The sequence below is a fragment of the Biomphalaria glabrata genome, chromosome 9, assembly GCF_947242115.1.
Source record: "Biomphalaria glabrata chromosome 9, xgBioGlab47.1, whole genome shotgun sequence".
Lineage (NCBI taxonomy): Eukaryota > Metazoa > Mollusca > Gastropoda > Planorbidae > Biomphalaria > Biomphalaria glabrata.
Genome location: NC_074719.1, coordinates 31,811,769 through 31,839,656, shown reverse-complemented (window position 1 = coordinate 31,839,656; position 27,888 = coordinate 31,811,769). Strand labels below are relative to the sequence as shown.

At 34.9% G+C, this 27,888-nt stretch overlaps 2 protein-coding genes across 21 annotated transcripts in view; one reads left to right on the top strand and one right to left on the bottom strand.

The window, feature by feature from the left end:
• Positions 1-10,402, top strand: part of LOC106066997 (uncharacterized) — a 35,821-nt gene extending 25,419 nt beyond the window's left edge. For 11 of the 20 annotated variants that reach the window (XM_056042469.1, XM_056042471.1, XM_056042461.1 and 8 more), the window contains 3 exons: positions 959-1,004; positions 6,859-6,924; positions 7,318-10,402. In XM_056042469.1, the coding sequence (XP_055898444.1) occupies positions 959-1,004; positions 6,859-6,924; positions 7,318-8,219 (1,014 nt within the window). In that variant the 3' untranslated portion in view covers positions 8,220-10,402. Of the gene's footprint in view, positions 1-958; positions 6,925-7,317 lie in introns of those variants that run through there. The other 9 variants (XR_008779962.1, XR_008779960.1, XR_008779961.1 and 6 more) reach the window with 5 other exon arrangements.
• Positions 1-27,888, bottom strand: part of LOC106076093 (uncharacterized) — a 320,041-nt gene that overhangs the window by 148,038 nt on the left and 144,115 nt on the right. The gene's annotated exons all lie outside the window — the stretch shown is intronic.

Genomic DNA, 27,888 nt, shown 5'->3' with positions numbered 1-27,888 from the left:
TGAGTTGGAGAGTTCTGGTGAGTCGGAGAGCGCAGTGGCGTACGGGACACTGCCTCATAGGTGCGTACATCGCCCGGTTCCGGCCAAATTTTGATGCCCGTTGCCGACACTGCGGGGAATCAGAAAAGACGGTGGCGCAGGTCTAGCAAGAGTGTCCGCAGCTCCGCGAGCTGCGGAAAGACGTATCCAGTGGTTCACTATGTTTGTACGGAAGCTATGAGGCACTACGCCAAACAGCAGAGTTCCTTACCAGGGCACTAAGGGAGACCTAGGTCTCCCTGCCTTGTCACCAATTGGAGTTCATCTCAGGTGAGAGTTCTGGTGAGTTGGAGAGTTCTAGTGAGTTGGAGAGTTCTAGTAGAAGTTAGTGGGAACAATGTATTTGCACAGTAGACAGTAGTTAGTGAAATGTATCAGTAGAAGAGACAAATTTTAGTTGAAGTTTGTAAGCTTAAGTGATTAGTTCTATGTGAACTCAAGTAGTGGACTTAGTGTAGTAGTGTGATATCACTGTATTTTAAGTGAAGACTAAAGTCCTTTTGTTCATCGACTACAATTATGTTCTACATGCAGTCTTTCTTATTTACATGTAATTGTTGTCACTACTGTACTACTCGATATAAAAGACATGTCTACAAAATAGATCATCCTGCAAACTCGTCATGGAAATAAGACTTATAGTTATTTACTTTTTAATTACCTTTAATTGTAATGTTGATTATAATTTTAATAATTTAAAAGGTAAAAAAGAATAAGTCCCAAGCAAAAGAAAAATGTACAGCTGATTACTACTAAATATTTAAATTAAACTATATTTGTTTTCCTAGTGCGTGAGAGACTTTTAGATTTTCACAATTGTACACAAAGATCTTGTTAAAAAAATATCTGATATCAAAACGATAGAAACTGATTCACCAATCTGCAACGAACTTCACTTTATTCACTTATTATCTTACAGAAAGAGATCAGCAGTGACGATCAAAACGCTGGAGAGGAGACAAAAGGTAAATATTTACAATTGTTTGTGAACTGTCAAAGTAACGGAAAGAAAGAAAAAAGAATGGAGATCCATTCATTGATTTCAAAACTTTGAGATGGATATTTTAGCTCAATGACATAAGATATTAACATTTTTCAAAAGAACAAAAAACAAGATTACAAAGAGAGATTGTGTTATCACACAAACTCAGAGGCGGCCCCCGTCGGAGTCGGATCCCTGTTGGATCTGCCTATTCGCATAGAGGTAATTTAATTTTGATGGTCAAAAGTAATAATGTTTCAAAGATTCATTTGCCGTTGTAAAAATGTTGTTGTTTTTTTGTTTTCCATGTTTCGGGTGTTCGTTCTAAGTTTAAAATAATTAACTTCTCGCTGCTCCTACCCCAGTCGTCCTACGGGAGGTTTGGACTAGGAAGTAAACTATCTTCAACTCTGAAGGAACATCCGAAACATGTAAAACAAACAAACAACCCGGGACCGTAGAGATAATTAGTTCAGCACGCTAACAGCACGACCAGGCACTGCTCTTAACTTAATAATAAACTAATAGCCTATTATTGATAAAGAGATATATTACACATTACGACATGACATCTATCGTATAATGTCAGATGAGCGATTTTGTAATTGTGATTTGATTTGTAATTAAAAAAACAAAAAAAGAAAAGAACAGATATATAGTGCTTGTACTTCGATGTCTCAGCATAGTTAGCCCTATCAACAGAGATATTGGCATTTTTATTTAAATGGAACTAGAATGAGGATGTAGATCTACCTAAATTAAACTTCTGATTTAGCACTCTTAAGATCTATATCTACTAGATCTAGATCTAAAATACGAACTCAAATAATGTAGCTGTAATCTATCAATAGACTGAATGCAACATTAAATTTAAAAATAGTAGATTTGTTTTAGCATATTATAACATTACAATATTGATCAAAACGTTTGAAAATCAAAATCTACACTTTAAGTCTCGAAATTGAAATTCTACATCTTAATCTAGTCTATTTTAGTCTAAACTAGATCTAGAAATTCTAGATCTAGACTCTAAAATAATTTAAATTAGAATATAAATCCAGATCTAGATATACTGTAATAAAAATCTAGATCTAGTTTAAAAAATCTAGATTAGATCCAAATCAAGATATCATTCCTTTTTTAAACGCGAGTCACATAACGAGGCTTAATAAACATTACTATACCGAGTTCTTTTATCATTTCATTTGAAGAATTAATTCCATATGACGTCAAACGAAAAAAAAAAAAAAACGCTACGTCACTAAAAAACGCCTTCATCAATACGAGCCATTTATCGAGTGTTCATAGACATTGGTGCACCGAGTGCGTTCTTTTAGCATTTCATTTAAAGAATTCATTCCATATGACGTCAAAGGAAAAAAACACTACGTCACACGGCCTAGCTAGACTAAAAAACGCCTTCATCAATACGAGCCATTTATCGAGTGTTCATAGACATTGGTGCACCGAGTGCGTTCTTTTAGCATTTCATTAAAAGAATTCATTCCATATGACGTCAAAGGAAAAAAAAACACGTCACACGGCATAGCTAGACTAAAAATCGCCTTCATTAATACGAGCCATTTATCGAGTGTTCATAGACATTAGTGCACCGAGTGCGTTCTTTTAGCATTTCATTTAAAGAATTCATTCCATGTGACGTCAAATGAAAAAAAAAAACAACACTACGTCACACGGCTTAGTTAGACTAAAAAATGCCTTTATCAATACGAGCAATTTTTCGAGGGTTAATAGACATTGGTGCACCGAGTGCGTTCTTTTAGCATTACATTTAAAGAGTCCATTCATATGACGTCAAAGAAAAAAAAATTCCATTACCTCACAATAGGCTAGTACCGGTACCATAAAAACTGTCTTTATTTACACGAGATATTTAATGAGGGTTCATAGACATTGGGGCACTGAGTTCTAATAGAATTTATTTAAAGAAGGTCAAAACCGCATTGTTTTTGCGTTTTGTCTGTCAGTCGGTCTGTCCGTCATCTTAATAAAAAAAACAACTAAAAGCTATTAAAAATTGATTAACCTTTATTTTACGTTTCAAAACATCGCAATAATTTTAGGTATGAACACAATTGATTTAAGTTTATATAATATATTGTTCCGGATGTTTTTATAAATAGTAAAAGAAAAAGAGAATTCCAGATAAATGTAATACCGTTAATTAAATTTTTTGGATGGTCTCGTATAAAAATTAGATGTACCACAGCCTTGTGGAGAGATTTTCATACCTTACTTTAGTGTTTTTGGATGTTGTTTTCCTTAAAATCGGAACATAATATTAAAGATAATTAGATTTTTTTATGGTTTAGGTAGAAAATTAATTGTACTGTAAGAGAGAAGTGAGTTAAAATATTTGTCATAAAAATTCGGAACAACTTTTTTTCGTAAATGAGAAGATTGTTTGTTTATTAATTAGAAGAGGGAGTTCAAACAGTTATTTGTTATTAGATTTTTAAATAAATTAGGAAATTTTGGCGACGATTTGTAAGAAAATGCAAGTAATGTAAGTCGATTTCTTTTCAAAACAAAATCCGGAACATTCTTTATAGATTAAAAAACTTTTATGTTATGTTTCAGCAAGAAAATTAAATGTCTAAAAATGTGATTTTCAGTAATCAATTCTAGTAAATTACTTTTTTTTAAAGCCCTGAACAACCTATTGTCGACATTTTAAAAATTTGTTTAAAGATGAAAATACGGAACAATTTGATATCGATAATCAAATTATAGTGACGCATTGTCAAATAATATAAGTGTACTATTAGTCAATTATGCGATTTCAAACAATCATTAGACATAATTCATTTTTTATAAAACAATATCCGGAACATTTTTACACTTAATGAAATATAAGTCAGTATAGAGATTTTGATTTAGCATTAATATGCTATTTACATAAAAAACGGAACAACATATTATTGATAATGTGTTTTGCAACGTTAAAGTGTGGGAATTGAATGTAATATAGATTAGAATAGCAAACAAACAAAAAAGTCCATTTTAAAAAATGTGCGTGATATTTACATACAAAGTGCATTCTTAGCCTTTATAAACAAACATAAATGTTTTCTTTTAATTTTAGCAGCTAGATGACCAGAAAAAACACCTTTTATTAATGCTTATATTTGTTGTAAACATTTCTAGTACATTTTATAAAAATATTTGACTTAATAATACTGACAATACACATTAACTGTACATCCTTGTTAGCATATTGTAACATTGCCTCCCTTACATTTACGTTATTGTTTTAGAATTGGTGTATTTTTATGAAAAAATTGCTTGTTTAAAAAATTAAACGGTTTGCTTTTAGAAAACCAAAAGTAGCCTTTACACCTAAACTTTTCAAGCCGCATTTAACGGTGAAATAATATTTTTCATATTTTTTCTAGTTTTGAGATCTGAGTGTGACAGACGGACATTTTGCACAAACCTAATAGCGGCTTTTTCCCCTTACGGGGGCCGCTAAAAAAAAAGCTACATTAAATCCGATGTTTGCGTGTTCTATCAGTTATTTCAGTGTGAAAGTGAATAGAAAATATTTGAAATGCTAGTAAGAACAGTTGGGGTAAGACAAGGTTGCCTACTTTCACTAACACTCTTCAATATCTTCCTTGAAAGGATAATGGAAGATGCTCTCGAGGGCTTTTAAGGTACTGTTAGCATTGGAGGAAGAAGAATCACTAACTTTCGCTTTGCAGATGACATTGATGGCCTAGCAGGGACAGAAGAAGAACTAGCTGACCTGGTGATGCGCATTGACAAGACTTCTGCAGCATATAGGATGCAAATAAATGCAGAAAAAAAACGAAAATTATGACCAATTGCCAACAGGGTTTTTAAAGAAGCATCAGTATTGGCGGGGGAAAAGCTAACTAGCTTTAGCAGCTTCAAATACCTCGGAGCTAGTGTCTTAGATGAGGGAACAAAACCCGAACTATTGGCCCGAATAACACAGTCCACAGCAGCGCTTTCAAAACTTAAAATAATATGGAAAGACAAAGGCTTGGCCCTCGGCACCAAAATCAGACTGATGCGCTCCCTGGTCATGGCCACATTTTTATATGCGTATGAGTCTTGGACGCTGACTGCAGAGCTAGAGAGGAGGATCCTAGCAATGAAATTGAGATGCTACAGAAGGATCCTAGGCATCACATTCAAAGACCGCACACAAACCAAGAGATTAGAGACAGGGTTACTGCAGCGATCGGACCCCTTGATGACCTGCTAACTACTGTGAAAAAACGCAAGCTTTAAATCTACGTCCATATTACAAGATCTTCGGGGCTCGCAAAGACCTTCCTTCAGGGAACAGTACCAGGAAAAAGAAGAAGAGGCAGAAAGAGAAAGCGATGGTAGGTCAACATGAAAGAATGGACGGGCCTGCCATTGAAAGAGATTCTAAACAGGGCAAAGGACAGAGAGGAATGGAGAAAGACGGTCGACTAGTCCAACAGACTAAGGGATAGGTAAAGGTAAAGGTAAGTGAGAGAATGCATTTAGGACATTGTGTAAAGAAGTATATTTAAGAGAGTGTTACAATGGAAGTAGTTCTGTGTGCATGTATAATATATTGCGTATATTGTTTTCGGTCAAAGCAATATAAGATCAAAGTAGTTACATGTAACTATTTACGGGTATCAGTGAATGTGAATAAATGTAAGTATAATATATATTTGTTAAAAGTAAATTAACTAAGGTACACTTTTCAGACGTTACGATCTATAAAGCAGAGTATTAAAATGACTGTTTCAAGAGCCGATTTCATTTAGCACAACCTCTTTAGAGCTCATTAATTTCTTTTTACTTTTACTTTGACAAAGAAAAATTAAAACGTGACTTTGCGACTAACTTACCTTCTGACACAAAGGGTGATTTTACTAAAATTATAATGTGTATGTCATTTAACATAGAAAAAAGTTATTGGTTTTGTACTTTGCACCATTCTTCTTTTATGATGTTCACGTTTTGCAAAAGCGATCACTTTTCTGACTTTTCTCTAACTAATAAACTAGAGATCAGTGTTCACCTTTAACCCATGAAGAAATTTGCAGCTTATTGTAGCATTTGTTACAGAGAAATCGTTCAGTTTTTGGTGCACACATAAAATGATTTATTGAATTCAGTATCTCTTTAAAATATGTAGGTCACAGCTGGGGCTGCGCATCCACGGGAAATACTGTATTCCTCACTAATCTTCGGACTCGAAGACAAGCCTTATATATATATATATATCTTTAACAAAAACAAGAAAAAAAAACGATGAATGTCATCCAAAACGTATCGCAAACCTTGCCTCTAATTTATGCGGGTGGAATGAGCATGTCCGAATTATGGTTTCGGGAATCTGATCTTTCATAGTTTTTAAGTTTGACATGTTTCGGGTGTTTCCCTCAGAAAGCAGATTCTTACATCCAAGCCTAAATTCCTACAGGATGACGGGGTACTGTGAAGCCAAAAACATCGTGTGGTCCACGACAATTCGTTCACACGACTATTTGTTTATACGACTATTCCTTCACACAACTATTGGTTCAAAGACAACTTGTTCACCGACAAATGGTTTTACCGACAAATCGTTCACTGGATAGTAACATTGTTAATATTATAATTTCATCGAGTGTTTAATTTTATTACATTAAAAGTACTTACAGGGGAGGGATACATTATCTTTGTAACTTTTGTTGCAATCATTTCCATTCCAAATGATTTTACTTTATAATGACATCTATTTAAGTATTTATTATTAAAAAATTAATAGTTTGTTAAACACATCTGCCAAGTTTTAAATTTGCTTTGAAAATCTATTACAGAAATTGCTGATAAAGTAATCTGTCAGTCCAAAGACTTGTGTAATGTTGACAATTCTCACGTAGTTGGTAAGTAAAATACTTTTATACTGATATTGCATTAAATATGCATTAAGCGGACAACATTTCAAACATTAGATGTTTTGTCATTAAGAGAATCAATTTGAAATTTATTTTTTTTCTTTCCATTTTTTTCTTTTTAAGGATACTTCAGCTTTTTTAGCTTTGACGTATTAAATTAATATGTTAAATATATTTTATTTATGTCAGGGCTTCTTCGCTGTTTCTCAATATTTTTAAGACTATAAGCAAGCATAATAATCTCGAGTCAATTGTTTAATAAAATTTGTATCGTAAGGCTTCTTCAGTGCATATTTTAAATGCTGCTGCCAGCCAGTGTCAAGTTTCTTCTATACTTTCTATACTGTAGTTGAAAGATTTAATGTTCATATTTTCCTACAGGTCACCACGAACTAGAGATCTCTGAAGGTGGAGAAGCTGATCTACACAAACATATGTCTGAATGTAAGAAGAATCCAGATCATCTCCAACTGATACCAGTTTATCAATTTAAGTTGGACCATCTTCTTTCAGGTTACCGAGACACGCATTTGTATGACCTTATCAAGGCAGTAGCTGACCTCACAGTCAGAATATCTGTCAAAATGACCAGCGAACGCAGACCCCAGTTTTGGCCAAATACAACCTTACCTTATAGCTTGAGCGACAAGAAAGGAAGTAAAAATCTGAGGACCGGAAGTGGAAGGGTAATAGGCCTGGTCAAGAACGAAGACGAACAATGTTCTTGTTCTAATTGCCAAAGTTTGGACAGAGCTCGAAGTAGCTGGAAGATTAAACTTGTGACTGCCGCACACGTAGTCTTTGACGACATTGAGGCGAGTCAGACAAGAGTCAGGTTATTCTTTGATAGTGACGACAGCCCTAAAGTTGTTTTTGACAGAGTTAATCTTATCAACGTAAATATTGAAAGGGACATCTGTAGACTTGACTATAATACTTGCGACATTAGTTTGGTAGAAAAGTTGGACCACATGTGTAAACGTTACACTGATGTCCGGAAGAAAGTGTTCGATAAATATAATGCCACCAGAGATGAAGACAAGTTAATGTTTATAGTCTCACATCCGCACGGGTGTTCCAAACGAATCAGTATTGGTCGTTGGAAAGATAAAAAGTCAATTCTACATCTAGGTAATAAGAATCAATTTACCTACACTACCTGTACATGTCCAGGAAGTAGTGGGGCCAGTGTCCACTGTGTAGGTTACGATATGTCCTACGATAAGTATTGGTATGTTCACAGTGGATGCTCGTCGGGAGTCAATAACAGTAGTGTTGACTAAACACATGAACAAGTAAACTTAGTGGAGAATAAAGATATCTCTGTGTATTGTCGATAGTGACATGCAATGTCACGGTGGCATGTCCTGTGAATACATAGTTGAAAAATACTATTCAATAAATGAATTCGGAACAAAAATGTAAATGCTTTAAAAAAATGATCTGTTTACGACTTTCACGTATCCAATTAAATTTACGCGAACTTATCTCTAATCTTTTCAATTAGATTTAAATAGCAATAGATTTAAACTCAACTCTGAAACAATTCTTTCGCTTCTTTTTCAACAAGTAACGTCTCTTTTTTAATAAACTTTTTTTTAGAACTAACTCAAACAATAATGACTAATAGTAATAACAACTAATAGATATTTATAATCCTTGTAAATTGGCCTACTGCTTAAATTCACGCTATCTGCATTGACTGTATCAGCTGAGACATTCGCAACTTTTTCTGCACATTCGTTGTCAACAGCAAGCCTTAAAGAATAAACATTTGTAACACGCGCTTCATATTGCTTCTGCTGCTGTGGTTTATAGCTTTTCAAATGGATGCACAATTGCTACTGGTGGCACGTACAGTCAAACTATTTACCATCTAAAATTTTATTATATTAAGCTGTGAGTGTTCTGCGTTGATCTACTGACAAAACAATGTATCCTGACTTCAGCGGCATTATAACAACTAACCACACACACAGATAACAAACTAACAGCCGTTGTATTTAGTCACGAAAAAACACAACAAACTGCAATGTGAACTCGCTCCTGGATCTTTGTAAGCACACACTGTCTCTAATGATCAGATGGTAATGTAAGCACACACTGTCTCTACTGATCAGATGGTAATGGAAGCACACACTGTCTCTACTGATCAGATGGTAATAGAAGCACACACAATCTCTACTGATCAGATGGTAATAGAAGCACACACTGTCTCTACTGATCAGATGGTAATGGAAGCACACACTGTCTCTACTGATCAGATGGTTATAGAAGCACACACAATATCTACTGATCAGATGGTAATGGAAGCACACACTGTATCTACTGATCAGTTGGTAATGGAAGCACACACTGTCTCTACTGATCAGATGGTAATGGAAGCACACACTGTCTCTACTGATCAGATGGTAATAGAAGCACACACTGTCTCTACTGATCAGATGGTAATGGAAGCACACACTGTCTCTACTGATCAGATGGTAATAGAAGCACACACTGTCTCTACTGATCAGATGGTAATAGAAGCACACACTGTTTCTACTGATCAGATGGTAATAGAAGCACACACTGTTTCTACTGATCAGATGGTAATAGAAGCACACACTGTCTCTACTGATCAGATGGTAATAGAAGCACACACTGTCTCTACTGATCAGATGGTAAAATACGAATTCTTCTTGTCTGATTTCAGATAATGTCGCAAATATCTTTCAGTTGTTTGACATTTCTACACCTCTCTTTGTCTGAACGAGTCTTTCTTTGTATTCAAATATAAAACTTGATTATCAATGTTTTAAGTATTTCACCTAAATGTATTTCACTTTAAATCTTTCAACGAACATCATTGTACCGAATATTAATTTTCTAAGCATTTAAAAAATAATTTCTATTGAAATTATTCATCCAACATCCTTACACCTTACATATTTTGTATATTAAACGTTATATCTTTTGTCACAACATATTACACCTTACATTATTTTTAATTGACATCATTACACATTACATCTTTTGTAATTGATATCATCACATCTTATATCTTTTTTCATGAAATCATTTTTCTAGTTTTCACATAAGTAAGGTCTTATGTTTATGTAGTTTTTTTTCCAAATATCCATATCATTTGTTTCGCAATAACTTTAAGTGTATACTGTAGCTATATACACTTTTATATAATTATGTAACATTGACCAACTTATACAGTCATCTTACACATTCAACTTTAAGCACAGCAATTCTGTCACATCTTCCCATTTTATTTAATTCGTTTTATTTTTAAACCTATGCATTTATTTATTTCCAAAGCTTATATCTGACTCACTCTGTCTGTCTGTATGGTAACAAGTTTGTACACTTTATTGCTCCGACACTCAATCTCGGATCAAGATGAAATTTCGCACAATTATTTCTTTTACCTGACAACACAATAATCAATAAAAAAAAACAAAAAACAATTCGTTAATTGACTATTGGTAATTAATTTTTTTTATCTCAAACAAGGGAAAGACATTTTACTTGATTTCATTGGTGGTATAAGCTGAAATAGTCCTTTATAGGTCGCCACTCTAAATTGAAACAACACTATATAACTATACAATCTTCTCTAGTCAGAAATACATTAGCAGAGTCGGCCCGAGGAGGCGTGAGTCACGAGTTGTTTTTTTTTTTAACAAATTGCTGGTAAAAATCTCCCAGATATCCCTTTCATGTCTCTTTCCCCACCTCAATGTTCCAAACTTGTCCAGATAAGTGATAGGATCATAGCGTAGTGAGACAAGTGATAGGATCATAGCGTAGTGAGACAAGTGATAGGATCATAGCGTAGTGAGACAAGTGATAGGATCATAGCGTAGTGAGACAAGTGATAGGATCATAGCGTAGTGAGATAAGTGATAGGATCATAGCGTAGTGAGACAAGTGATAGGATCATAGCGTAGTGAGACAAGTGATAGGATCATAGCGTAGTGAGACAAGTGATAGGATCATAGCGTAGTGAGATAAGTGATAGGATCATAGCGTAGTGAGACAAGTGATAGGATCATAGCGTAGTGAGATAAGTGATAGGATCATAGCGTAGTGAGACAAGTGATAGGATCATAGCGTAGTGAGATAAGTGATAGGATCATAGCGTAGTGAGACAAGTGGATAGGATCATAGCGTAGTGAGACAAGTGATAGGATCATAGCGTAGTGAGTCAAGTGGATAGGATCATAGCGTAGTGAGACAAGTGATAGGATCATAGCGTAGTGAGACAAGTGATAGGATCATAGCGTAGTGAGACAAGTGATAGGATGATAGCGTAGTGAGAAAGTGATAGGATCATAGCGTAGTGAGACAAGTGATAGGATCATAGCGTAGTGAGACAAGTGATAGGATCATAGCGTAGTGAGAAAGTGATAGGATCATAGCGTAGTGAGACAAGTGATAGGATCATAGCGTAGTGAGACAAGTGATAGGATCATAGCGTAGTGAGACAAGTGATAGGATCATAGCGTAGTGAGACAAGTGATAGGATCATAGCGTAGTGAGAAAGTGATAGGATCATAGCGTATCGATTCAAGTGATAGGATCATAGCGTAGTGAGACAAGTGATAGGATCATAGCGTAGTGAGACAAGTGATAGGATCATAGCGTAGTGAGACAAGTGATAGGATCATAGTGTAGTGAGACAAGTGATAGGATCATAGCGTAGTGAGACAAGTGATAGGATCATAGCGTAGTGAGACAAGTGATAGGATCATAGCGTAGTGAGACAAGTGATAGGATCATAGCGTAGTGAGACAAGTGATAGGATCATAGCGTAGTGAGACAAGTGATAGGATCATAGCGTAGTGAGACAAGTGATAGGATCATAGCGTAGTGAGACAAGTGATAGGATCATAGCGTAGTGAGACAAGTGATAGGATCATAGCGTAGTGAGACAAGTGATAGGATCATAGCGTAGTGAGACAAGTGATAGGATCATAGCGTAGTGAGACAAGTGATAGGATCATAGCGTAGTGAGACAAGTGATAGGATCATAGCGTAGTGAGACAAGTGATAGGATCATAGCGTAGTGAGACAAGTGATAGGATCATAGCGTAGTGAGACAAGTGATAGGATCATAGCGTAGTGAGACAAGTGATAGGATCATAGCGTAGTGAGAAAGTGATAGGATCATAGCGTAGTGAGACAAGTGATAGGATCATAGCTTAGTGAGACAAGTGATAGGATCATAGCGTAGTGAGACAAGTGATAGGATCATAGCGTAGTGAGAAAGTGATAGGATCATAGCGTATTGAGACAAGTGATAGGATCATAGCGTAGTGAGACAAGTGATAGGATCATAGCGTAGTGAGAAAGTGATAGGATCATAGCGTATTGAGACAAGTGATAGGATCATAGCGTAGTGAGAAAGTGATAGGATCATAGCGTAGTGAGAAAGTGATAGGATCATAGCGTATTGAGACAAGTGATAGGATCATAGCGTAGTGAGAAAGTGGTAGGATCATAGCGTAGTGAGAAAGTGATAGGATCATAGCGTATTGAGACAAGTGATAGGATCATAGCGTAGTGAGAAAGTGATAGGATCATAGCGTATCGATTCAAGTGATAGGATCATAGCGTAGTGAGACAAGTGATAGGATCATAGCGTATTGAGACAAGTGATAGGATCATAGCGTAGTGAGAAAGTGATAGGATCATAGCGTATCGATTCAAGTGATAGGATCATAGCGTAGTGAGACAAGTGATAGGATCATAGCGTATCGATTCAAGTGATAGGATCATAGCGTAGTGAGACAAGTGATAGGATCATAGCGTAGTGAGACAAGTGATAGGATCATAGCGTATTGAGACAAGTGATAGGATCATAGCGTAGTGAGACAAGTGATAGGATCATAGCGTAGTGAGAAAGTGATAGGATCATAGCGTAGTGAGAAAGTGATAGGATCATAGCGTATTGAGTCAAGTGGATAGGATCATAGCGTATTGAGAAAGTGATAGGATCATAGCGTAGTGAGACAAGTGATAGGATCATAGCGTATTGAGACAAGTGATAGGATCATAGCGTAGTGAGAAAGTGATAGGATCATAGCGTATCGATTCAAGTGATAGGATCATAGCGTAGTGAGACAAGTGATAGGATCATAGCGTATCGATTCAAGTGATTGGATCATAGCGTAGTGAGACAAGTGATAGGATCATAGCGTAGTGAGACAAGTGATAGGATCATAGCGTATTGAGACAAGTGATAGGATCATAGCGTAGTGAGACAAGTGATAGGATCATAGCGTAGTGAGAAAGTGATAGGATCATAGCGTAGTGAGAAAGTGATAGGATCATAGCGTATTGAGTCAAGTGGATAGGATCATAGCGTATTGAGAAAGTGATAGGATCATAGCGTAGTGAGACAAGTGATAGGATCAAAGCGTAGTGAGACAAGTGATAGGATCATAGCGTAGTGAGACAAGTGAGAGGATCATAGCGTAGTGAGAAAGCTAAACGTTTAGTTTATAAAATTAATTTTTCATCAGTTTTTCATAAAACTACATCAATTCTGAAACAATATATATGTTAGGGAGATTATGTTAACAAAGAAAGATTTTTTTTTAATATATATTTGTAAGATGTATAAGAAATGTGCACAACAAATGTAAATATTAATGAACTGTGTTTTTCTGCCACTTTGGCTACTAAAATTAAAAGAAAACATTTATGTTAGATTATAATGGCAAAAAAATGCACTTTTTAAACTAAGAAATATTTAGGTGTTAAATGACTGATGAAAATGCCTGATATGATATATTTTCATACTATTAGAAGATCAAATTTCCTTCATCACACAAGAAATAGAAGACGGCTTTCAAGAAAAGATACCAACAACAATTGTGTGGGTTGACTTAGAAAAAGCATTTGACAAAGTCTGGGAACAAGGTCTCTTGCTCAAGCTAATCCAGCATCACATATCCCACAGAATGTACAACTGGATAAAGGAATACCTAAATAATAGAAAAGCCTTAGTTTGCATGCAAGGACAAAGAAGCCACACAGTGGGTATAAAAAATGGCGTCCCCCAAGGAGGAGTCCTATCCCCAACACTTTTCCTAATATTCATAAACGATCTAAATCAAAACCTACCAAAAAAAGTTAAAAGCAGCATGTATGCAGATGACCTTGCCTTAATTAGCACAGAAGAATATGTAGGAACATCGAAATTTCGATTACAAGATGCTCTTGATAAACTCAATAATTGGTCCAAAGACTGGGGCATGTCCATTAACACAAAAAAGACAATATATACCATATTCTCACTGTCAACAAAACAACAAACAATAAAATTAACATTAGATAAGGAAGCTTTAGAAAAAAATGACAGCCCTACTTATCTTGGAGTCACCTATGACCCGAGACTAACCTGGAAAAAACAAATAGATAAAACACAGAGTAAAGGCATCCAGAGACTATCCCTCTTGAAAAAATTAGCTGGCACATATTGGGGAGCTAATCACAACATCCTGAAAAAGACCTATACCAGTTATGTAAGACCTGTACTAGAATATGGAGCCACAGCATGGGGCTCAGCAGCCCAAACCAACCTAAGAAAAATAGACAAGGTTCAAAATATTGGTCTAAGGATAATGACAGGAGCAATCAAAACAACACCCATAAGAGCTATGGAGGAAACCGCTGCTCTGATCTCTCTGGATGAAAGAAGAGAAATAAAAATCCTTTCCCAATTCACTAAATTGGAAACCTTGGAGAGGCACCCACTCAGAACAAAAATCCACAAAACTGGCACAAAAAACCGTCTCAAAAGGACCAATTTCATACAGGAATCTCTAAACCTAAAAAAGAAACACCAACTTGAAAAAATTACTCTGGAATCCTCGATACACTATAATGAATCTCCACCCTGGGACGAAAGCCCACTTCCTGCTATAAGGGACCATATTGAAAACATAAAAAGAAAATCTGATTACAGACCAACAGAGCTCAAGGAAATAGTGAACTGTTTTCTACATACCAATTACCCTAGCAATCAGTGGATCAGAGTTTACACGGAAGGCTCATCCCATAAAGCCACCACAAAAGGAGGAGATGGAATACTTATCGAATTGCCAGATGGAGGAAAACTAGAAAAATCCATTGCAACTGTAGAGCTCTCTGACAGTCACAGAGCAGAAAGGGAAGCATTAGCACTAGCTGCAACCATGCTAGCAAATCATCCAAGTTCCCCTCACAGTCAGATTGTCTTTCTAACAGACGCGAAAACAACCCTCCAAAGCTTGCAAAACTCTGATTCCCCTTATATTAAAAACCGCACTTACAAAGCTCAACAACAACAGCAAAAAAACTGTTATTCAATGGATACCAGCTCACATACAACTAGCAGGAAATGAGAAGGCTGACACACTCGCCAATAGTGGGAGAACAAACTCACAAGTAAACTCTGCACTCTATCCAGAAGAAATGAAGAAATTAATTGTAGATAAAATAAATGAGAAATGGACGAGCTCCCATCCAAATCACAAGAAAGATGACGCTTACTATAAGCTATCCCGACAAGACCAACGTCTAATCTTTCGACTCAGGACCGGACACAACAGAATGCGACAACACATGTTCCGGAAGCTCAAAATTGGAACCAGTGAAATCTGCCCATGTGGAGTATCACCAGAAAATGCCGACCACGTCCTCCAAAACTGCTCTCTCTACCAAGAGGCCCGTATAAGACATTGGCCCCAAATCACCCCAATAGAAAGAAAACTATATGGAGAGCTCCCTGATTTGGAAACCACTGCGCAGTTCATCTCATGTATTGGTCTAGTCATATGAACACTCCAACATAACAATGAGAACGATGAAGAAGAAGAAGAATACTATTAGTGACTGTTACCGTATCGGGGGCTACTATAATAAAATTACAATGCAATTCATAAATATTGGTCGCTTTCAATTTGTGTTTTAAAAATGTCAGAAAAAGATAAAGAAAGATTTTAATTGCTCTTCCAAACTCTACTCTCACATTGTTCTAAGCCTTTATTGCATTTTTTATGTTTGAAATAAATACAAGCGTTGTAATTGTTGGTATCACTCTTGCCAACACTTATGTACATTGATGTATTAGGGAAGAAAAATAGGACATAAACTTCGCGCAGGTCTGTTTAGTGAAAGTACTTTGTACATCAGGTCAATGAAAAGTAACTAAAAGTGAGACAGTTTTGTATTTTAAACACAAGAGTACTTAACAGAAAGTTGAAAAGTAAAAAAATACTCAGATATTGTACGTTGGACTATTTTTAGGCATAGAGTGTGTTTGTGTGTGTGTGTGTGGGGGGGGGGGGAAATAAGTGATATTGGTCATCGAAATTTGGGTCCAAAAAAAGGTGTTTGGGAGGGGATGTATTATAAAGCGGGGCGGGTCAATTACATGGAACAAGATACTACAATTCAAGTGTTTTGAGAGGCGGGGCGATAAAAAAGGGGGTGGGTAGAGCAACGTAATATACAGTTCGCAGTGAGTGTGTTTGTTAAAATTCTTATAACAAATTCTCACAAGGTTTAACTCCCCTTATCTTGTTAAACCTTATTCTCTCCAACTTCACCTATCCCTAAATCCAGTGATGCCCAAAATACCGCCCCCGGGCCAGATCAGGCCCGCGACGTGGTTCTATCCGGCCCGCCGAAACCTCGGCACAAAGTGTAGAAAATCCCTTCCCCCTTTCCAAAAACAAAAAAGGTTGAAAAAAGTTTCTTATGTACGTTATGGTCCTGACTTTCTCTCTGATGGATCGGTACCATAACCTTTAACAATGGTACGTTTATGAAATGGAAAGAAAATACAAGTGAACTCTGAATGAAGAATCTACCAGGAAAAGTTAAACGGATCTTATACTTTTGTGGAACATGATAATAAACCAAGATATTTCATTTATAACGAAAGTAGCTTAAAAACAACAACAACATATAAGCAGCATTATAAAACAGATATGAAGGCATTCTTGGTTTGAGCCGCGAATACAAAGAAATGTTAAGTTACGTTTAGAGATGTAAGGATGGATGGGAACATTGAACAAAAAGAGACAAAAAAAAAGTCAGCTAGCTAGCTGTTGCTTACATTTTAAGTTTTAAGCTTTTTTTAGATGCATAAAAAAAGATAACTTGTAGATATCCCATTAATTAATGTAAGTGCTACATCCTCAAGTTTCTAATCAAATTGGTACAGGTCGATTTCATTTCGTTTTTGTACCTTTGCGGTCATGTGGCCCGCGACACGAGAGTCGGAAATTAAAATGGCCCGCAGGTCGGATTACGTTGGGCATCGTTGCCTTAATCTGTTGACCGTTAGGAAACCACACAAAATTTGTCGACCGCCATTTTCCACTGTCTTTTACCTTGGATAGAATCTCTTTCAAAGAGAAAAGTTTATATCACCTCACTTGGTCTGTACTAATCCTGTTTCTAATCTCTTCTTGTGTGATGTGGTCTTTGTACCTTATTCTATTTACAGTGCTTAGCTTTATGCGTTTATATATATATATATATATATATATATATATATATATATATATATATATATATATATATATTCTTTATTAAGACAAAATTTATTAATAACAACTAATGGATCAACTAATTTTTATTGTCATCGAACAAGCGCTTGTATGCAAAATTTGATAAGGGTTGGATGTGTAGAATTGGTTGAAAAATCAATTGCAATAATCCAATCCTCCAAGAAAGATAAAGAGCAAGTCAATAGAAGTGTTGTCATAAGAAAAAGATTCAAATCATGTTTGCTGTGAGTTCAGGGAACACAGTTTGGAGGAATAAGAGAGTATTTTAAAAATATGAACAGAAGCTAGAGAGTGAGACCCAAGGAAAGGAGAATCTTAGTTACCTGCCTTTAAAACAAGGTACATAACCCGTGCTCTAATCATCAAACCTTTTTATATTAACGACTTCACACTGCTGGTGCTGAATTTAGAATAAATGTTGATAAAGGTGACCGTGAGTTTCTAAGAATGATAAATTAAATGTTCAGAATAGTGTCAGTCCATCTCTCTGATAAGTACAGGGTAAAAAAGAAAAGAACATATACCCGCAGTCTCTATGTCTTCAAATTAAATATGAGATAGACAAACATTCAACAGAACTAATTGAGTACTGATGATATTTAAAGTAACAAAACTAGCTTTGAAAAAAATGTTTATTATACATAAATATCATACAACCAGAAAGTTAGTACATCATCAGAAGAGGATGGCGAACACGTTCTATAAATAACCTCTTTAAAAGTGACATTAGCTGAGGATGTGATGAGCTCGTGTCTTTGTGTCTCTGTTCAGGAAGTTAAGAGAATGCACTTCCCAGCATCATCATTGGGAACAAGGAGGACATGCCTCCTCCACCACTGGCTCCGCCCATTTGATTCATTAACATTAAAGAATACAATGGGTTCATGTCCATCTGTCTGTAGCTGTGGATGAGAACAGTCAAGAGTAAAGTTTAGAATTCATCTAGCTACATACACAATCTGTCTCAGTCATTACCATTTCACTCAATATCATCTCACACAATATCATGTCACACAAAATCATCTCACACAATGTCATCTCACACAATATCATGTCACACAATATCATCTTACACAATATCATGTCACACAAAATCATCTCACACAATATCATGTCACACAATATCATCTTACACAATATCATCTCACACAAAATCATCTCACACAATATCATCTCCCACAATATCATCTTCCACAATATCATGTCACACAAAATCATCTCACACAATATCATCTCACACAATATCATTTCACACAATATCATTTCACACAATATCATATCACACAATATCATATCACACAATATCATATCACACAATATCATCTCAAACAATATCATTTCACACAATATCATTTCACACAATATCATTTCACACAATATCATTTCACACAATATCATTTCACACAATATCATTTCACACAATATCATTTCACACAATATCATTTCACACAATATCATTTCACACAATATCATTTCACACAATATCATCTCATTCAATATATTCAAAATCATCTCATATAATAAACTCATACAATACTGTCTCGAGATATGGGAATGTGTGACATAGAGAATGTATTCTTTAGATTCAAACTTTCTCTTATGTGTATGTACTCTATTAAAACATTTCTACTCTCATTTCGAAGCCATCAATGCCATGAAAATAACTTTCTAGATTTAAGAAAACTATTTAATTTGTACAGCTATCTATAATGTGAAATCAAAACTTTCATCAACTTATCTTTTGTAATTTTATGTTATAATACGCCATGGTAAATTTTCCTTTAGCTATATTGACGTATTTTCGTTTTTAATTTAGCTACTTGATATTTGTTCATAACTTGATAATGTTGACAAATTCTACTGTTGATAGTGTTAATAAGAGTACAGTGTCGACAATTAACATGCCCATTCTAAGAGTATGTACTTACAAGAGAAATGGAAACAAACTTTGAAACGCTGCTGGAGAATAGAGAGAAAGATTAAATCATAACATCAAGTCTTTGTGCTCATATATTATTCATTACATTTTGTCTCGCAAAGTAACGCTACATCTGTAGGTTTGACTATTGTAGTACGCCGAGGAAATGTAGTGTTGAAATTAATTCAATTAGAGTTTAATTAATATCTTCAAACTCAAGAATGAAATGAATAATCCAAAAATGAATCACAATCTTCATGAAACATAAATTAATTGTATAATTAAAAAATTACAAATATAGCATGACTGGCAAAAGGATTTCAACCTATGACAAGAATGAACAAAGATAACTAATGACTACTGACCAATGACCATCAACCAATGACCAACAACCAATGACTACTGACCAATGACCAACAACCAATGACCATCGATCCCGATATCTTGCCTTGATTTCTTGTAATATTCTCCCAAAAAAATTTCTAGATGATTATGTAATTCTTCACACTTAGAACTTTCATTTGGATTTTTTTCCTTCTGACCCGGGCAAGGTTTTTGACGTTTCGTTGACCAACACAGCTGCTCTAGCTTGACCTGACTGCCCCTAGCTTGACCTGGCTGCCACTAGCTTGACCTAGTAGCCCCTAGCTTGACCTAGTAGCCCCTAGCTTGAACTGACTTGATACATTTACTAGCCTCTATGTACAGTCCTGCCTGACAATAACCTAAACCCAGCGTGCTCATCACGTCGTGCGGATCCGATTCTTTATAAGATTCCATGTACAAAACTGTTTCTTTAAGCCAGAGGTTCTCAAACTTTTTACTCGGGGATTCCCTTTCTATAGTCTTCACTTGCCCACGAACCTCTAAGTGAAAAACTACCTAAACATATAGTAGATAGTACATAGAACAAAAACAACATTTGATTGAAGGAGATTTGATTGAAAGAGATTTGATTGAAGGAGATTTGATTGAAGGAGATTTGATTGAAAGAGATTTGATTGAAGGAGATTTGATTGAAAGAGATTTGATTGAAGGAGATTTGATTGAAGGAGATTTGATTGAAAGAGATTTGATTGAAGGAGATTTGATTGAAGAAGATTTAATTAAGATTGTAATTTTTGGTCAAATAAAATTTAAAAAATGACTTGAATGAGGTTGGTGAGATTTTATGAGTGTATTTATGTTCTGCTCAATGTTTGTAATTAGTGACTGCAAATCTCAAAGAGCACAATTTTCTAGTCAGTTTCTTTTTTTTTGTTGTGATGAGGTTCATGACGTCACTGAATGCAAGTCGTAAGAAATAACAAAACGCGAAAGCAAACAACTTGTGTACCTATAACTTGTGTACCTATAACTTGTGTACCTATAACTTGTGTACCTATAACTTGTGTACCTATAACTTGTGTACCTATAACTTGTGTACCTATAACTTGTGTACCTATAACTTGTGTACCTATAACTTGTGTACCTATAAGTCTGTACCTATAACTTGTGTACCTATAACTTGTGTACCTATAACTTGTGTACCTATAACTTGTGTACCTATAACTTGTGTACCTATAACTTGTGTACCTATAACTTGTGTACCTATAACTTGTGTACCTATAACTTGTGTACCTATAACTTGTGTACCTATAACTTGTGTACCTATAACTTGTGTACCTATAACTTGTGTACCTATAAGTCTGTACCTATAACTTGTGTACCTATAACTTGTGTACCTATAACTTGTGTACCTATAACTTGTGTACCTATAACTTGTGTACCTATAACTTGTGTACCTATAACTTGTGTACCTATAACTTGTGTACCTATAACTTGTGTACCTATAACTTGTGTACCTATAACTTGTGTACCTATAACTTGTGTACCTATAACTTGTGTACCTATAACTTGTGTACCTATAACTTGTGTACCTATAACTTGTGTACCTATAACTTGTGTACCTATAACTTGTGTACCTATAACTTGTGTACCTATAACTTGTGTACCTATAACTTGTGTACCTATAAGTCTGTACCTATAACTTGTGTACCTATAACTTGTGTACCTATAAGTCTGTACCTATAACTTGTGTACCTATAACTTGTGTACCTATAACTTGTGTACCTATAACTTGTGTACCTATAACTTGTGTACCTATAACTTGTGTACCTATAACTTGTGTACCTATAAGTCTGTACCTATAACTTGTGTACCTATAACTTGTGTACCTATAACTTGTGTACCTATAACTTGTGTACCTATAACTTGTGTACCTATAAGTCTGTACCTATAAGTCTGTACCTATAAGTCTGTACCTATAACTTGTGTACCTATAACTTGTGTACCTATAAGTCTGTACCTATAACTTGTGTACCTATAAGTCTGTACCTATAAGTCTGTACCTATAAGTCTGTACCTATAACTTGTGTACCTATAAGTCTGTACCTATAAGTCTGTACCTATAAGTCTGTACCTATAAGTCTGTACCTATAAGTCTGTACCTATAAGTCTGGATAGCAAATTGGAATCTATTTGTGAAACCAGAATTGTTGGTATCCTTGTTCAGACATTGGTTTAAGTTCCTCGTTTCTGGATATTTCAATAAAATGCTCCTGTACTAGTATGGAATAGTTTGTGATTTGAATCTGAGTTCAAGAGTCAGGAATGTCCAAGCGAAGAATGTCTTTAAAACTTTAGTTTCAGTCGTCATAGACTAGTAGTTATAGAACGTAGTGGACATTATAAACAGAAGTGCCTGGCGAGTTGATTATATTTAAATTATCTGATCGGATAAACTCTTTGTTTGTTGTTGTTTTTTACAATTTTCTTCTTTCTGTGGATTTAGATAAATTATATAATTCAGATAACCAAAGTATTGTTTAGTTTAAAGATTGTGGAATTCATTGAAAGTAATTTGTACATCATACCATCGAAAAGTAACTAAAAGTGTGGCAGTCATGTATTTTAAACAAAAGTATTTTAGGAAATTATTTTCTACAAAATCAAGGTGGATAGGTCCAATAATGTCTGTCAAGCCATGTACAAATAGTGTATACACATACATTTGAATGACACAATATAAAACAGAATTGTCCAGCGAAATCTTTGACTCATTTTTAAAACAGATAGGTCTAAATGTTTGTCTACGAATCCATTTTAAAAAAGATATATTTAAAAAATATGAATTTATCATTTGTATATTTAAAAACTTAATGTGTCCATTTTTTAACTTGGTCATTGAACTGAGATCTTGAGAATCTCTTTAAACATTGAGTAATGTTGATGTTACATACAGAATGAAGAGCCCATCAAATGTTTTCAAATGAGAGGATTCTCTGTTAATCTTGTTCTTCATAGCGACATTTGTATCAGATATCCATTTCCTTGTATTGAGTAAACGCAACCCTCTGAGACGTCGCAAGTGTAGGTGTCATCCGGTGCGGCAAGCTCACTGTATCACTTCTCAATTCGATTCTTCAAAATAAACTCCAAGTTCATTCTTTCTTTCGTTTATCCATATTATAGCGGCCCACGAAATGGAGAAAGTCGCTATTAGTTTTGTGTGGTCTGTCTGTCCATTTGAGAGCAGAAAGCTCGCTCAGAGTGTCCAGCCAGACCTCAATAGCTCACGACGTATCAAACAGCGATCTTCAAACGACGTTCAGACGAAGTCATCATTTAATGGATAGAAATGAAGATTTGTTGGTAACAGAATAAATTTGAAGCAAACAAAATACAGGTTTCATTGTTAGGTGGGAAACATTTGAGACCGAATCAAACTTTTATATCCTTTACACTGGAACTATTTCATTGCTTTATTATGATATATTTTGAAGACAGTAGACTAAAAAAGAATATAAAAACTTACGTGGCTGTTGTCCTGCATTTGGATCAGACACCTGAGAGAAACAAGACATCACTAGAGACGTCAACACCTGGATTGTGAGAGTCAAGGAAGTGTACACATTAGAAAGATGGAGCTCTTTAGTTTTAGTTGTTCTTCATTAGAGACACAGTCAGCCTCACTGTCACATACTAGAGCTACGTGTTATTTACTCAGTCCCTAATAGTATGTGTTTCTCAATAATATACAAGTTATTTCCCTTTTGCGATATCTAACAAAAAAAAATAAATTAAAAAAAGATTGGTTAATTTTTTTGTTATTGATTCCTGTTTTGTTAGGTACAATAAATACTTGTTTAAAGTTAAAGCTTGATACGAGAATGGGTGTGGGAGAAATAACGTGCACAATTATTGAAGGGGACAAACCCAACATATTTAACTATATATCTAAATACTAAAGAAATAATTTTACTTTTCGGTATTAAACAAAAGACTAATTTTTTTTTTATTGATTCATGTATTTTCTTCGGCGATTAATAATTGTGCCAAGTTTTAACTTTATTCGAGAATGGGTGTGGGAGAAATACATTGTTCAGACAAATAGAGTTGCTATAAGCTTTGTAAGCTTTTGTAAGTTTAAGTCAATACAGATAGTACTTCAAAAAAGAATGTCATTACATCCAACGCGCTCTTTGAGCTTCTTGTGGAAAACGTAGACATTTCATTCTGCAGGTCTCAACACAAAATGTTTCATGACTTTTTGTGTTCTGTAGACCGGAGACACTAAAGACATAAGACAATCCTCCCAAGTGCATTCTCTCCTTTCTTTCTCTCCAGGCGAGACGTTGTTTTGTGTTCACTCCATTTTTATGTCCGTCCATCTGTCTGTCATTTCTAAGAGCACTATTGAAAATCCGAGTTCACTAAGTCTTTGATCGTCTTAAATCTAGTTGCTATGGGAAATATTTGTGTTTGTCAAAGTCATTTTTTAAAGTCTGACTATTTTATGGACATACATATAAACCATGAGCAAGTAAAATAATTTTCTTGTAAACAGTAGTGAAAACAAGTCAACACTGCCATCATCTCGTAATTCAGCTAGGTCCAATGGCTACTTAATATCCTGTCAAAAGTTATGGAATATTTTAAGATAAAGCACTACCTCGTTTTCTCTGTACACATTTGGCAACAGACTTGCACAAGATTCCAACAATATAGTGCCCTTTTTAATGAAACGTGCAATTAGTACTAACATTCGTAAACATCATTTTTACTAGCGGCCCCCGAAAGGGGAAAAGACTATATTAGTTTTGTGTGGTTTGTCTGTCCGTCCGTCCTTCCTTGCATCTGTCATACTGAGATTTCAAAAACAAAAAAAAAGTTATTTCCTTTTAATGAAAATCCGATCTGACGGTATTTTGCAGCTTGCAAAGTTTTGGTGAAAGTTACCTTTTGTTTTCTAAAAGCTAACAATTTTGTTTTAAAAACTAATTATGCAAGCTTTTTTTCCTATAAATATATTGTACAAGTTCAACGTGTGACGTTTCTTGCCATCGGCAAATGTTTATTTTAAGGACGTAATAGGCATATTTTGTTAATATTTCCAATCATGTGACGTGGTATACCACAGTAGTCCCCAGAAAGTTTTAAAGTGAAACTTCAATTGTTTAGACACTATTTTGATTTAACGTGTTATGATACACAGATAATGAATATATTATTCTTTGTTAAAATCAGTCGGACTCGCAGCCTATTTACTTTTTCTTTTTTTTCTTTAGGGAAAAGGGGGAGGGAATATAATTTAAATTAGAGTCCAGATCCAGGTAGTTAACTAGTCTATCAATAAAAAAAGACTATACCAATAATATATGGACCAGGCCTAGCAGTGACTGTTATAATGAAGCGATCGTAACCTTCGAGAACAATTCGAAGATATCGAAGCGTTGCGATTGGTTACATCTGGAAGGGAATGGCGTAAGCAGTGTCTACAAATTAAATCTCATGTTATCCCCCTTTTTTTAGATGTGAAGAATTTGCTGTACAATTGATTAAATGTAGATTTTTCTAGCCATACAAAAAATGGTAAAATGTTTACTATTTTTTATACTCAGAATTTAAATGTCAATGAGTGAATAACTCAAATTAAAAAAAAACAAAAAAAAAAAAAACATCACATAAATAATCAGATTTTTAAAGCGTCCACGCAAGTGTAAGAGCCGTTATTACCTGTGTGTGTCCATCTGTTCACCTGTCATTTTTATAACTCATACACAAAGGAAAATCTTTTGAAAATATGATTTCCTATTTTTAGAAAAAATGTAATGTAAAATACTGATTATAGGCTTTTCTAGATTTTTAAAGTGAAAAACACATTAAATCCAAATGATTGCTTGAAATCGCTCTTCTGGCAGAGTGACCTTATGTCACTGCAGCCTATGCAGTCGCAGTGGCCCCGCGCGTTCATAGTCCCTCGCTAATTCTAGGAATAAATTAAAATTGAACCATTATAACTCATAATAACAGGATTTTCACGACCTCCCGATTATCCCGGACCTCCTGGAAATCTTCTGTAATTGCAATATATATGAAAATTTCCTGAAATCTTTTAAAATTATTAAAATCTCTGAAAATTCATAACATTGTCATGAAAAACAGACAATTGTCATTTTGGGGTGCCAATTTTACGCCCGATTAAAAAAAAAGACATTGTCAGCTTTAATTTTTAAACATTTATTGCGAAGACGAATGTATTTTCTAATACAAAATATTAATTTTGACATTATGCTTATCTCTAGCCAGACTGAGCCCCGCGCAATCCGTTTCGCATAGGGACCGCAATTGTTAGGGCCGGCCTTGTCTGCTGGCTTCTATTACATTTAATTTTCAGACTAAAACGTAGAAAAATGTCATTCTTAATAACAGAATCTTCTGGAGTTTTTTATGAAAAACTTATTAACGCTAAACGGTTGTTTCAAATCGATCTTCTGAGTTACATAACATTCAACTTTCTTTCAAAAACACAAATCTCATTGTCAAAAATTGATTCTGCAGAATTAAAAAAATTTAAATTTAAAAAAAAAACGCCAAATAATTGTTAGAATTCGCTTTCCTAAGTTATATTTTATTTTTATTTTTTGACAAAAGTCTCAGTTAAGTCTAAGTATCGATAATACTCCAAATATTTTGATTTATATTACATTCGATTTATTTCTCAAAACGTAACTAAATTTCATTATCGATAAAAGGTTGTTTCAGATTCTTTATTAAAACCAAATGTACCCAAATTTCTTGTCAAGACGTCTTCTTTGTAACGAGACTACAATTTTTTTTTTTTAAATTATTGACAACAAAGAGAAAGTCGCCATCTTACGGCTTTTCATTTGATTCTATACTTTCCATGTCACTTCCTTTCACTTCTGTGTGCATTTAGATTGGTCTCGATTTAGACAATAAACTGAACACACAACTTGAAATGGAAAGTTTTTAGAAACACTGTCTTCTATAATCAGTTGTCGACTAGGGATCACATACTTTCGTACGTATAGGGAAGTTTAAGGCGTGCCTTTGTTTCACTCGTCATTCTTTTGACCCAAGATTTAACTTTCTCGAAATTCTCTGGATGGCTGCTTGGTCGTGTGGTTTGCGCGCTGGACTGTCGTTCGGATTTATCGATAATCCCGAGTTCAAACCCTTCCCGCTCGTTATTCTGCGGGGGGGTTGGACTATTAAGTAAATTATCTTTCACTCTGAAGAAACATCCGAAACATGTCAAACATTTGTGTTTTTCCAAACAATTGCTTTTTTTTAATCTTCTCTCTCTTTGTTCTCGTTTTGTCAGGAGTACATCCAATAGAGACAGAGAGTCTGTTGCTGACCTGAATGCTGGTTAACATCAGCGAACATAAATTCATCGTAAACTTTAATCTGTTATTTCTTCTTGTCATTAATTCAACAATTAGAAATGTGTCGATTACTTTGTTTAGTTTTGGACTGGTAAACAAAACAAACAATTCTACAGTTATAGGAATAATTGTTTGTTAACAACAGTACAGTGCATCAAAATATTGAACATTCTCATGATATGTATCTATCCTAATAATAGTGTATGAACTGAGGATAAGAACTGTGTTTGGAAGTTTGAAATCTTTTTTTTTTAGAACTTGATGCTGAGCTTTCAATAGAAATAAATTATTATTTTTAATAGTGTAAGGGAAATATTAAAAAATCACAAATAAATTTTAAAATAAATTAAATTGTGAATTAATTTTAAATCTTGTCTACGTCATCTATGGATATTTATTTACTGCCAAGACTAGAGCGAGTGTTTACAAATGGGTCGATTGTCAACATTTGAATATTCGCAAAGAAATGTCCTATTTGTTCAGACCACATTGGCTGCTGAACACGAACAACTCTTGTATAAAAGTCCTACGGCCACCATGATTCACATTGGACATGGACTGATGAAACTATAGGTTTTATACTTTTATATTTATGAGTGTCTGTGTCTCAGCATTTTATTCTTTTCCAAGAACCTGAAAGTGTACAGCACAATGAATATGAAACCACAAGGAACTGCAACTCTACACTTTGGATAACACAAAAGAAAAACAAAGTCCAATCTTACCAATAAAGGAAATACAA